Genomic DNA, 13777 nt, shown 5'->3' on the forward strand with positions numbered 1-13777 from the left:
AACTCATCCTACGTAAAGGTATATGTCTAGACTCTAGAGACATCTTATTTCTAACGAGTGGAGCATAATCTTTATCAAATGCCGATCTAACTAGATACATGCAGGAATGAACACATTTCTCCCCATATGTGTCTACGTGTTGGAGACTATGAGTGCTCATTACTTTCCTTAGTTGTAGCTGAATATAGTACAATGTCCTCGCTTTTCGCTGGACAGTGATACGCGCTCACGTACAGCAGGATATCGTATACCTTTTGTAGTGGAGAAAGGTACAGCATTTTAGTGCTGGCTATGAGCATAGGCAGGGCCACAAATGAATGTAAGATGGAGTCATGTCTAATCAATGTTTCACTATTTTCTGATGTTTTCATTCTTGCCATTGCTTATGCCGAAGTCAGTGAGGTATTAATTGAGTGATATTAATGAATAATTCCAAGAATGTATGATGAACAGCATTTACTCGATCGATTGGGTGTATGTAACTTTTCCTCCTTGTGTGTTCCTATCACACCTTGTTTGTTGTTCTATGAGATACCATGCCAGACGCATATTTCATCCTAAAACCTATGCTCTGACAGAGGAAGAGTGGAGCAACTGAGCATAGAGTCCGGCGACCCACTCGCCTGGCAGAAGCGACCACAGTATTGCCCATTTGACTGCGGTCAAGTAGAAGGCATTGCTGTTACTTTAACTTGGCAGCTTTTACAACACCTGAGGCTTCATATATCTTAGGATTCTCAACATGTTTTTGTGTGTGGCTAAACCCTCTCCTAAACAGGCCTTCCGATAAGGATGTACTGGACATACTGTGTCTTTGCACAACTCCGTCATGAACATCCTTAATTATGAGTAGATGAACAAACTTCATGTACATATTCTTTAAAGCAATGTTCACTTACGTAGAACCCAGCTAGAAATGCATAGAGTGCTGCTCACTGAATCTAGGCCAACATGGAAATATTCATCCTAATTTCTGAAGATACCACCTATTGCAAGCGTACAATTTCCTGCTCTTCATGGTACTCCTATTCTCTGCCTTTGATTTTGAGGATGTAGCATAGACACAAAGGGCTTTTCTCCAAAGATGCTCATTATGATAAACTGGTCCCGCCTAGTACTCCCTCGTCACCAGCCCGCTCCACATCGCTGAGCTGGACTGACATTTGATCACCAGAAAAAAAAGTTGCTGTCTGCCTCTCTGCCCAAAAGCAATCCTTAGACAACACACATATCGTGGTCTGGTGGCTCAGTGGACTAATGCGTCCACTTCAGAGGCCTGTGTTCGACCTCATGGTCACAGGTTAAAATCCCGGCCGGTCCAATCAGCCTTTCATCCATCTGGAGAAGTGTGGCTCAGGGGTTAGAGGCGGCAGACCCGGAAGCTGAGATCGGCCCTGGACCAGGGTTCAATTCCCCGCCTCGGCGGGTCTTGGGCTAAAAAATTCCACGGACTCGATAATTCTCGCTCCGGTGCCTTCTACACTCACGGGTTCACACTCTGCGACTCTGGGCAATAGCTTGCTTAATCTCCACAACGGCCCCTCGCGGCGGGATGCCTGGCTTTCACCTTGTGGATACCCTGCCGGGGTTATCTCACAGGGGAATACCAGGACGGGTTCCCTAAGCAAGCGCCGGGAAACCCACTGCGGGTAGCTGTGCGCTATATAAGCTCAAATACATTTACATACATACATTTACATCTGAGGTCGATAAAATGAGTACCGTTGAGTTAGGTATCAATAAACATCTGTTATCCAGCGCCAAGATACCTCCGGGTGAACGTGCGCTTTACAAATACACATGTTATGTGATATCCTCCACGCACACAACACACATATCCTCAACACACACTCTCCCATTACACACACCGGGTCCCCATTGCACCCACACTCCACACCGCAAAGATGTGCACACAACTCCCTCTTTAGGATAAATGTTTGAGGGCAAGAATCTGCTCTTTAAGCTCTATTAAAGGACAATCTATTTGATGATCCCTTTGCAAAGCCTTCGTTGTGTGCCTCAAGGATGATACAATGAAGAGCAATGCCTTTACAATAACACATCGCAACTGTAGTACTACAAATCTCAGGGCCATAAGTGGTAGTTTCTGAGAGAAGGCGAAGTGGCAGCCCTATTCTTCAAATTGGCAACATGGGACATGTTTTGGTTGATGGATCAGCGCACATTTGGCATGGAGACGAATGGTTCCTTTTGTCGGATTTGACCCGCTGAATTTACGATTGAGAACAAAGTGAAGAGCCTCACTTGTTATATTGAGACAAGGCAAAGTGAGGCATTGCATTGGAAATAATCTGTCTGCAGAATGTTACACTATCATTCTTCAAGTCTCTGATAGATCTATAAAGACACAGAGGAAACCTTACCTATGTTAAACTTGTCTATTAACAAAATGTCACAAAAATATTTTCTGATCCGCATATTAATCCTAATCTTGTGATATGAATTATCCAGTATGTCAGTCACTCCAGGAGCAATGGCCTGTTCTTGTAAAGTTGTTGCATTCACAGGTGACTGGAGGAAACGTTATATGTAGTGCAAAGTGTAAGGTTAAAATTTGTAGGAAGCAGAAATGCATGGATGGCGCAACTAGACCTTTTCTCGCTTTCTTTTTTCTACCTGTGTAGACCAGTAGCCAGACGGAACTGGAAAACTGGATCACGGCAATGCACTCGGCCTGTGCCACCGCCGTGGCAAAGCAACATCACAAAGAGGACACTCTGAAACTGCTGCGGAGTGAGATTAAGAAGGTGGAGCAGAAAATTGACATGGATGAGAAGATGAAGAAAATGGGTGAAATGCAGCTGTCCTCAGTAACAGAGTCCAAAAAGAAAAAGACAATCCTGGAACAGGCAAGTTTTATTTACAAATGTTTGCAATAAATGGAATTCCAGTGTAAATTACAAATGTGTGGGTTGTTTTGGAGCTCAGAAAAATCCACCGGTTGAAGCACTTGCTTGTCACAAAGATTGGTATGAGACTTTCATTTGGGATTATACTATGAGCTGGGACATCACTGTTACATGTTTAATAATTGTTTTAGTACTGCTCAAGCGTGGACAAGATGGCCACTTCAACAAAGCCTTGGAACCGGGGTTACACAAATGGGAAAGGAGGTAATCGGCTAAAATGAAGAGAGCATTAGTTTCTGTAGAGCATGGCTATCAGCAGGTCGGAGTCATAGACCTGCAACAGACATTTATCTTAAGGATAATTCATTGGGTAGAGGAAGTTTTTAGGGCCACTATTTTTGGGTCGTTAGATTTCTAACTGGGCACTAGAGATGGGTGCAGCTATCGCCTATGCCTGAATATTTTAGCAAGGGGGCTCTTAACATTTGGGAATTATCAAATAGCTTCTGCTGAAATTGTTGTAGGAGACAGTATGAGAAGCCACTGAAGATTCTTTTTGGAGATTGTGGTTATATATTTTTGTGATGTTGTTTGTCATGCAGTCTTGTGCAGGATGAGTTGCCATAATCATTTACCTAATTGTTGATATCTGAGGTGACCGCATTGTTGGTTAATTTATAATGTATTGGGATTGTAGCAGCTGGCTGTGATGATGTGGCAGAGCCATAACCTTAATAGCAAAGTGCCGTAGGCTTTATTAGATATTCAAGGCAAGTTTTTGGTTTGTTAGTGACCATCTAGAACTTATTTTCATTATGAGCTTCTTAGAAAAGGGTACTTTTTATCATGTCAAATCAACCTGTTCGGATGTCTTTAATGTCCATCTGGCTCATGGCCAAGATTAGTAAATTTGTTTAATTAACCCCTTCACTGCGGCGGCTATTCCGCCGCAGTGCTAAGGGGGCTGGGCGGCCGCGCGGTGGCCGCATGCTGGTGACGGAACCGCTCCGTCACCAGCCTCGGTTGAGCTGTGCTCATGACGGAGCGGTTCCGTCATGGCCCGCCCCGCTCAATGGAACGTCCAGCGCAGGCGCGGAATTCGCGCCGCGCAGGCGCGCCGAGCGGGCCATGACGGAACCGCTCCGTCATCAGCACAGCGCACCCGCAGCTGATGGCGGAGCGGTTCCGTCATCAGCGTCCAAAGGGTTAAAGGAACGGACTATGAGAGTTACCTAAGGAAGTTTGTTTTCTCAACTTGTTTAAACATATTGAAAGAGAACAGCACAGGTATATGTCATCCATATCATAAAAACTAAGGGAACAGCCTGAAGTGCAGCTAAAAAGCATTGCAGTTTTAATGATGTGTTTCACCACATTTGTTGTGAACAGTTTACTATAGTGTCAGGGCCTGATGGCCTCCGTAGTATGTGGTTTGCAATATGTTCGTAATACCTCCTTTCTTTCTATTCCCTAATTTCTTTTCTTGGCTCACTGTTACATGAATATATTTCCTACCTTGTCTGACAGTTACATAGGTGTTGCAGTACATATATTACATATGATGTAAAAGCAAACTTCTTATCCATACTCTAGAGAAACGCCCTTTGTTAAACAAGCTAAAACAATATTCCTCTAACGGAGACCCAGTGTTTTCGGAACTGGCCAGTAAAGATTCTGAATCTAAGGACACTATCCTACTCATGCCAAGATATAAAGTGTTCTACTTGATGCATCAGATTGAATTTGTACACCAGTACCTCTGGCCTTAGTTTGCTATTCTCTTTGCACCCCTTTCCCAATTTGAGCTTGTAATTGTTCAATGCTCCTTTTCATTGCATGATCCGAGGGCTTGGGACAGAAACGTTTTTTTCCCCTTGATCAATTCATAGGGCCGCAGGACACAATGCTCCACGCCTAGGCTAAGTACCATAGCACAATGTTTCTAGAGCGCTTTAGGAAGAATTGCCTCTTGCACGGTAGTGACTGCATTGCAACCCTCAAGGAGAGGGAATTATAAGTACAACTTTCCTCAAACTAGCATGATAGTTGCAAGAATTGGCTTGAGGCCAATGACGGATACATTCTCTCGCTCTCTAGTGAAAGAAATAGATGCCAGGGGAGTGGTTTGTGCTTACCTCTAGATTGCACACTTGTCTTGTGGTGTTATTTTATGAGTTTATTTCAAAGTATTGTTCAGCACACAGATGGCTAGGCCAATCTTCAAGAATGTTGCATAGATTATAAAGCACATTGAGGCCACAGAGTAGTCAACTGTGCTAAGAATCATCAGATGTCAACAAAACCGATTTGAGATTTATAGTGCTGCTACAAAACATCTTTGAACTCGCACCTATGTAGTCCTCGTAATACCTTTATCATCGTTGTGCCACGTACACTATAAAGGCAAACCTAAATAGTTTGCAGTGTATGCATGGAAAGTTGGGAGGTTATTTGTGTCTGGCTTTTGTGTCATTCCATGTCCCCTTTGAATGGACATTTTAGTAGGCAGGCCTATGTGACCTTCAGTAGGACTTAATACGTTCAGGGTATGCAGTGTCTTAAAGGGTGAGCAGGTCTGACTGACTGCTTCCTTCTGAAGAGCACCCCCACCCCTCCTAAAAGCATACATAAGAGAAAGCACAAGAATCTTTGACCATATGGGCCATTGTACTGTGCAAGAGAACATATTTGCTCAGAGTATGTCGACTCCTGGAGAGCTCACTTTCTTTCCCATTTTCATAGATATTTTTCACTGTGTCTAGTATCTTGTTTACTCTTTGGGCTCAAGGACGCCCCCTTTGGCCACACATGGCAAGCGGGGCCAGAGAGACGTGTACCCACATGAGGGTTGAAAGTATTGCTTAGAGGTTTTCTGTGCAAGGAACTCACTGAGGGGTTGGTTTTTTTTTAATCACTCGCTTAACTAATACTCCTCTTTTAGAAGAGGGGAACTGAGGTAGAGTGTAATAGTAACACCAGAAGAATCAAACCACCTACCACCGCCAGTACTGGCCTTTATAGGGAAAACAGACCACCTCAAGAATGTGCATTCGAAATGAATGAAAGCAGGATTTATAAAGCGCATGGCTGCCTGTGAGCGTCCCAGCGCTGGTGAAAGAGGTAGTAGAGGGGAAGTGGGGAGTTATGGGAAAAGCCAAGTTTTCAAGAGCTTACGGAAAACGAGAAGGTTGGATTCGGCACGCATAGTCAGGGGCAGCGAGTTTCACAGCTTGGGGGCGTTATAGGAAAAGAGGCGACCCCCTGTGCGGGCCTTTTTGATCCTAGGTATGTGAGCCAGTTGTATGTGAGCCATTCAACCTTAGAATTCCGATATAGTATTGAAATATTGATTTCTGCAATCAATACTTCAGTGTATACCAAGGCTGCAACATATGAACACTCTAGCCGTGGTGACGACTGTGTGCATGTAGTTACGTACCACATACAAGCATATGGACACACTTTTTTGCATTCAGATGCTTTCATTTTTGCATTCTGTTCAACCATCTTTGTTTTGATATCTCTATCTTTCCCTTCCTCGCATCTTTTTTTATTCTCGTTGTCTCTCTTTGTTTTGCACACTGGTAAGCTTACAAGTTCTCCATGGAGGTATAGGTTCAGATATCTTCCATGATGTTTAAGCTGATGGGGGAAGGAAATGCTGTGGTTGTGAGCCAGACCATGAGATTAAAATGATGAAGGGGTGGGGGTGGAGGAAGGATAGTGGTAGAAAGATCTCTGAGTTAGCTAAGTTTCAATATCACTGTTGTAACTACATTGAAGATTCTGAAACAACAAAAAACACTACGGTGGGGGAGGACCTCGGGGGGATTTATAGACCTGGCTCTGGATACGATCCCCAAAGAACCTACAAACAACAAAAGGTACCAGAGGGTCTCAAAACAAGCACCGCCCAGAGGTGTACTTAAGTTGCCCAATCACCCACAGCTCAGAATTGATTCGGCACAGGAGGCTCTCAAAGGATGAGGAAAATACCCATCAGTCACCATTCGCATCCGCCCTTCATCATTTGGGATTTTATCCGAACCACCCGTCTGAGATAATCAGTGCCACAATCAAAGGTTGACCCGGTGGTAAGGAGGTCCCTTTGGTGGCGTTTTCGGTTACAGTGTGGTCTACCACTCGATGTTAATGAGTGGAAAAAGACATGGGACTGGGGTGTGCAGTGCAAGAAAAAGTGAGTGAAAAAAGAAGAAACCAAGACAAAAGAGTGTGTTAAAATTGGTTTAGAAAAGCACAGAATGTTATTTATTCTGTGTGTGCTTTAAATACCAAGGTTAAAAGTATATGTGGCCTTAAGCAGTCTGGTTATGTAGACTGCCTGAGGTGAGGTTGGTCGACATGTTTTTGCAATATATGGACTGTTGCATCCTTGCTTTCATCAGGACCAGGACTATAAAGTTTAGGGCTACTGCACAACGTGAGAAAATAATAATAAGGTGAAAAGGTGACAAAAGGAAGTATAAGACAAGTGCACACGGTCACCTGAATAATCCAAATGCCCTTACAGTCTGTGTCGATCACTGTGGAGAGAAAAGAGGTGTGGGTATCGGGTTTAAACTATCAGTATCCCATGGGCTATGAAATAAGTCCATTTTATTTATTTATTTTATTTTACAGGTTTGTATAGTGCTGGCATCGACTCCCATAGGAGTATCTCCGCGCTTTTGACATCTGCCACATTGCGTTCAGGAGAACGTTAGCTGTCTAGAAACTGAAAAGGAGTGTCTTTAGCATTTTCCTGAAAGGAAGGTATTCAGTACATAGCCTCAGGGTGTTGGGAAGACTGTTCCAGAGGGACGGGCCTGCTATTGAGAGGGCTTTGCTGCCCTGTCTTGCCTTCTTTGCTCTGGGTACTTCTAGAAGGCCCTGTTCGCTCGAACGAAGTGAGCGGGAGGGTTTGTAGGGGACAAATTTGGTAGCCAGATATGCAGGACCCATACCATTAAGACTTTTATGTATGGTACAGCATACCTTAAATTTAGCCCTCTGTCTGACAGGTAGCCAATGGAGTTTTTCCAGTAGGGGCGCATTCAGGACCAGACGGGCAGCTGTGTTCTGGACTACCCGCAGTCTTGTCATGACTCCCTCATTGGCAGATAGCAGCAGGCCGTTACAATAGTCTAGACGACTCATGACTAGAGCTTATACCAGTGTCCTTCTGCTGGCATCTGGCAGGAGGGGGAAGATTTTACGTAGCATGCCGATTATGCGGAAGCAGGATCCCACCACCTGGTTGGCATGTTGCTTGAGGGAAAGTTCCTGGTCCAGCCGGACCCCCAGATTCTTAACAGTTGGTTTCGGCTCCGGTACTGGGCCAAGGTCTTGTGGCCACCAGTCCGGAGTCCAGAGTCGTCTTGCCCCCCCAAACAACATGACTTCCGTCTTTCCAACATTGCATTGTAAAAAGTTGGAGGACATCCAGTGTGCCACTGCTTTCATTCCCAGGGAGAAGGAGTTCCTAACCTCGGGAGTCAAGGTTTTGAAGGGAAAGAGGAGTGGAGTATCATCCGCATAGGATATTGGAACAAATCCATATGCTCTCAAGATGTTAGCCAGGGGTGCCTGTGGCACCCCCTTGGAGATCTCAACTTCCTCTGACCGAAAACTGCCCATGGTTACTTGTTGGGTCCGTTTGGTTAGAAAACTTCTTAACCATTCAAGGGCTTCATTTTTCAGGCCGATGTTCTCTAGCCTGGCCATGAGGATGGAGCGAGATACTGTGTCAAACGCCGCAGACAGATCTAGTAGTACCAGGATAACGGAAAAGCCCCTGTCCTGGTACATATGCAGATCGTCTGCGACTGACATTAGGGCGGTCTCCGTACTATGTTTGGGCCTGAAGCCGGATTGTGATCGGTCCAGTACTCCTGCAGATTCAATGTATCTCGACAGGTGTTTGTTCACGTGTTTTTCTGTGATTTTGCCCAGGAAGGGGAGTAAGGATATTGGTCTGAGATTGCTAAGCTCATTCCAGGGAATGGTGGTATTTTTCCTGAGTGGTTTGACCAATGCCTTTTTCCATCCAAGTGGGACTTGCCCCGTGCTTAGTGAGAGATTTATTAGTCTCTGGATGGTAGGTCCTAGATCTTTAGCTAGAGTGGGCATAATACGTGCAGGAATAGTGTCTGTGGGGGAGCCACTCTTTATCTGGGACGTGAGTGCCAATAATTCCTCAATCTGAATAGGGAGAAATACAGAGAGGGAGTTCTCAGGAGGGAGTGGTCTATCAGAGTTTATCGTAGGGTCATTTGCAGTTCTGTAGTCTATGGATCAATATTACAATCACATACGAGAAGTTGATCTATTCACTCTTATTATTTACAGAGCCAATTATTATCCATTTGGAAAGAGACTTAATTAGCCAAATGTCATCCAGTTCTTACCTTGATCTGTAAGGTAGACTGGCCTCACCCCACCTGGCAGCGGCTCAGGGGAAGATGAAGCACCGCTCTAAAAAACATGTGAAACACATGTAAATCATAATGTGCACAAAGAAATACAGAACACCCTCTATTACCAGTAGCCGGATGTAAACGGAACTTGCATCTATAACTAGTGCTGCCGTTCCCTAGGGCGACGGAGAAAGGACTCCGCCGCGTAAAATGGACTCGTTCAGGAATGGAGCAGCATAGCGTGAGACCAAGAAGGAAGGAGCTAGTCTTACCTTTCCGTCGGTACTCCAAGGCCGGCGTCCTAGCCGACTGGGGAGGTACCGGACGGCAGGCGCGAGGCTGTCTTTAAACGCGCTGCCATTGGTCGTGTAATCACGTGGAGCGCATGAACGCGCGTTATCATTGGTTCTGTTCGTGTCTACATTATAACAAGCTCACCGATTGGCTAGCCAGACGAAGACCTCGAGTGTTATTGGTCGATTATCGGGCTTGTTGTCAAAGAAACCACGTGGGTAGTAAAAGTAAACATAAACAGTTACGAGCGCATCAGAAGTGAGGTCAAATGCTAGGGAAATTAAAGGCCAGCGTTCATTACGTTTACCTATTGTAGCCACATGTTAAATATTATGGTGAAAAACACCATATTTGTGTACTCAGCAGACTGCCCTATAGAGGTAAGGATTCTTGCACAGTGCGCTCACACAATAGTGTAAACAGTGTAGAAGGACAGGTGTAAACATCTTCATAAAGGTATGTCTATGACTGACCCTGCGTTTCATCAAGTTTATCTACTGTAACCTTAAGTCGAATGTTATGATGAAAAGCACCAGATTTACGTACTGAGTGAGAGTTCATTGCACAGTATATTCATACACTGAAATGGACAGTGTAAACATTCTCATAAGAGTCTGGCTGAAACTAACCATATCGGGTATACTGTATAAGGCCAATGTGCTTGTACATGAAAATAGAGAGATGTTAGTATCCTCCTGCCGATTTTGGTTTACAGGGGGCAGTTGATTACAAATCTAAAAAGAACTCAGTTTTGATGACCTATTGATATCGGACAACAGACTACAGCATGGACCACGGGATATCATCATTTAAACCCTCTTTATGTATCTTAAGTTTTAGTACCCATCTTTGTTCTTTTTCATTAGGTACTTTGCCACATCTGCTGTATGCGTTGGGATAAATGGTTGTTCTAAGACAGTCCAATGAAATTCAGTGGCCAGATGTTTAGCTTCCAGGAAGTGAGTGGTTAGTTTCGTGGCCTGTCTGGCACAGCGGATGGTACTTTTGTGTTCTGATATCCTTATTCGGACCTTCCGTGTGGTCATGCCCACATACTTATAACCACAAGGGCAGGTAATCAGATAGATCAAATGATCACTGTTGCAGTTAGTAAATTTTATCTGCTTCCATGGTCTCGAAGTGCCAATATCAATTTCCACTGATTTTGTTGTCTGTGCACACACCTGACAATTGCCACAGGGGTGATGTCCCTGGACCGGAGGGAGGTTCCACAGTGAACCTATGGCTCTTGGTTGGTCTTCGCGTGGTCTAGTGTGCACCAGTCTGTCTCTTAGATTTGGACCCCTCTTAAATGAGACCAAGGGGCGAGGAAGGGTTAAACGTCCCGAGTTCAATATTGGCCAATGCTTCCTGACCATACTTTGGATACTGTTGGAAAGATTCCCAAAGGTATGGACAAAGGTAAGGCGATCCAGAGTAGCCTTAGGAGGCCTTGGTTCCAACAGAGCTTCTCGATTATTGTTCATTGCCCTTTTCATGGACCGTTGGACTAGTCTAGGGGGGTATTTGCGGGCAACCAGCTGCGTGCTCAACATATTGGAATGTTTCTTGAATGCCGCCTTTGTTGAACAGTTCCTCTGAACCCGTAAGAACTGACTGAAAGGGAGGCTCTCCTTCAGGGCTTTCGGATGGTTGCTGTCGAAAAGTAGCAAAGAGTTCCTTGCAGTGGGCTTCCTATAGAGCTCAGTTTGCAGGCCCTCTGGTCTCGCAATAATTAACAAGTCCAAAAAAGCCAGTTCATGTAGACCTACTTCAATGGTGAACTTCAGATGGTTATTTCTGCTGTTTAGCCAACCCAAGAATTCCATGCAACTTTTGCTCGACCCTCTCCACACAACAAAAATGTCATCGATATACCTTTTCCAGGTCCTAAGGTTATCAATGAAGGGATTGTGGTCATTCAATACGTGATCTTGTTCAAATGAATGCACGTATAAATTTGCTAAGCTGGGAGCATAAACGCTCCCCATGCTGGTTCCAGATGTTTGTAAATAGACCTGCTCTTCGAATTGAACATTTTTTTGTTTCATGGCCAATGTGGCGCAGGCCATTATGAACTGGACAGGAGTGATGCTGTTCATTTCCCTGGAATCCAGTAGTTGGTGCACAACGTCCAATGTCTCATCCTGAGGGATGGAGGTGTAGAGTGCCTCCACGTCAAAAGAGACTAAGAGGTCGGTATCCATATTGAATTCGATATCAGGTATTAATCTTAACAAATCCGTTGTATCTTTAAGATAGGTGGGCATTTCCTGCACCATCGGTCTTAAAAAATGATCCACAAAAGTGGAGAGGGGTTCCAGGGCCGATCCTATCCCTGAGATTATGGGGCGTCCTGGGGGCGGTCATTGCTCTTTATGAACCTTTGGTAAGGTGTAGAAGTATGGCATCCTCGGGTGTTCTGTGCATAAGTACAAGGCCTCCGCTGGTGTTATCCATCCCTCCGAGGACGCTTCTTCCACCAGTATTTTGATGTTCCGTTTCAACTCTTCAGTAGGATCATGGCTCAAAGGAGAGTAGGCATTCCTCATGTTCAGTTGTCTGAGACACTCATTTCGATAGGTTTCAGTATCGAGTATGACAATCGACCCGCCCTTGTCGGCTGGTTTTATTGTTAGGTCCTTATTCTCAGTAAGAGATTTGAGTGCTAGATGATGTGGTTGGGGCAAGTTGTAGAAAACCTTGTGTTGTGCAGCGAAGAGGTCATCCACGTTGTGCAGGAGCCCTAAACTTTATAGTCCTGGTCCTGATGAAAGCAAGGACGCAACAGTCCATATATTGCAGAAACATGTCGACCAACCTCACCTCAGGCAGTCTACATAACCAGACTGCTTAAGGCCACATATACTTTTAACCTTGGTATTTAAAGCACCCACAGAATAAATAACATTCTGTGCTTTTCTAAACCAATTTTAACACACTCTTTTGTCTTGGTTTCTTCTTTTTTCACTCACTTTTTCTTGCACTGCACACCCCAGTCCCATGTCTTTTTCCACTCATTAACATCGAGTGGTAGACCACACTGTAACCGAAAACGCCACAAAAGGGACCTCCTTACCACCGGGTCAACCTTTGATTGTGGCACTGATTATCTCAGACGGGTGGTTCGGATAAAATCCCAAATGATGAAGGGCGGATCCGAATGGTGACTGATGGGTATTTTCCTCATCCTTTGAGAGCCTCCTGTGCCGAATCAATTCTGAGCTGTGGGTGATTGGGCAACTTAAGTACACCTCTGGGCGGTGCTTGTTTTGAGACCCTCTGGTACCTTTTGTTGTTTGTAGATTCTGAAACAACCTCAGTGCCATAATATGCATACTAACTTCCTAACAAAAGGTAAATAAACTGCATTCATATATTTTTAATTTGCAAAAAGTTTTATTTTTATTTTTATTCTTGAAAGATTTTTCTCATTCTGATTTTACAACTTTTCTACCCTTTGTTGTACGTAGATATTTGTTTGGGAACAAAATCTTGAACAATTCCAAATGGATCTGTTTCGCTATCGCTGTTACTTAGCGAGCCTTCAAGGAGGGGAGCTGCCCAATCCTAAAAGGCTTCTTGCATTTGCCAGTCGACCAACAAAAGTAGCCATGGGGCGTCTTGGAATCTTTTCAGTGTCTTCTTTTCACGCACTGGTGAGTCAACATTTTCTATAATTGTCCTGGGGAAATGTTCCTTTTTTTATCCGCTGACAATCTTGCACACATTAACCTTAGAAATTCAAATCGCGTTGAAGGAGTCGCATCTGCAGTGGGGATGATTAATCCTGTAAAAAAGAACCAGCCAAATGTGGAACTGGAAATGTTGAACTTCTACTGCACTTTGTGATTAATTCCATCCAAGTTCAGTGATCACGAGCAGGAAATCCCCTGTGGTGTTCAAGCTCTGAAACTTCTACTGTGTCCTGTGATCCGCTCGGATGACTTGGAGCGTATCAAGCTCTTATCCGTGTCTCGGCCTCTGCTGCCTTCATGTCTATTCATATGAGCGCCCTCCATCTGCTAGATGTTTAAACTGGAGTCTTCAAACCCTGCGCCAGTGGGCAGTTGTTTATGCTAAAAGTAACTGCACTTTGGCTGCAGAGAGTTTGGGAGTCCTTCCTGCCCTTTTGAGACTCGTGATGTTCTGTAAAGTGGCATTATTGTAATATTTGTGTTTAAATGCATTCTTGTT

General features: G+C 44.4%; 1 protein-coding gene across 1 annotated transcript in view; it reads left to right on the forward strand.

Annotated features, from left to right (window-relative positions):
* TIAM1 (TIAM Rac1 associated GEF 1) overlaps positions 1 to 13777 on the forward strand; it is a 499324-nt gene that overhangs the window by 236088 nt on the left and 249459 nt on the right. The window contains exons 6-7 of the mRNA XM_086934005.1: positions 2646 to 2870; positions 13054 to 13239. Coding sequence (XP_086790131.1) covers positions 2646 to 2870; positions 13054 to 13239 — 411 coding nt within the window. The remainder of the gene's footprint in view (positions 1 to 2645; positions 2871 to 13053; positions 13240 to 13777) is intronic.

The sequence above is a fragment of the Lissotriton vulgaris genome, chromosome 8 (genome assembly GCF_964263255.1).
Source record: "Lissotriton vulgaris chromosome 8, aLisVul1.2, whole genome shotgun sequence".
In the NCBI taxonomy this organism is placed as follows: Eukaryota; Metazoa; Chordata; class Amphibia; order Caudata; family Salamandridae; genus Lissotriton; species Lissotriton vulgaris.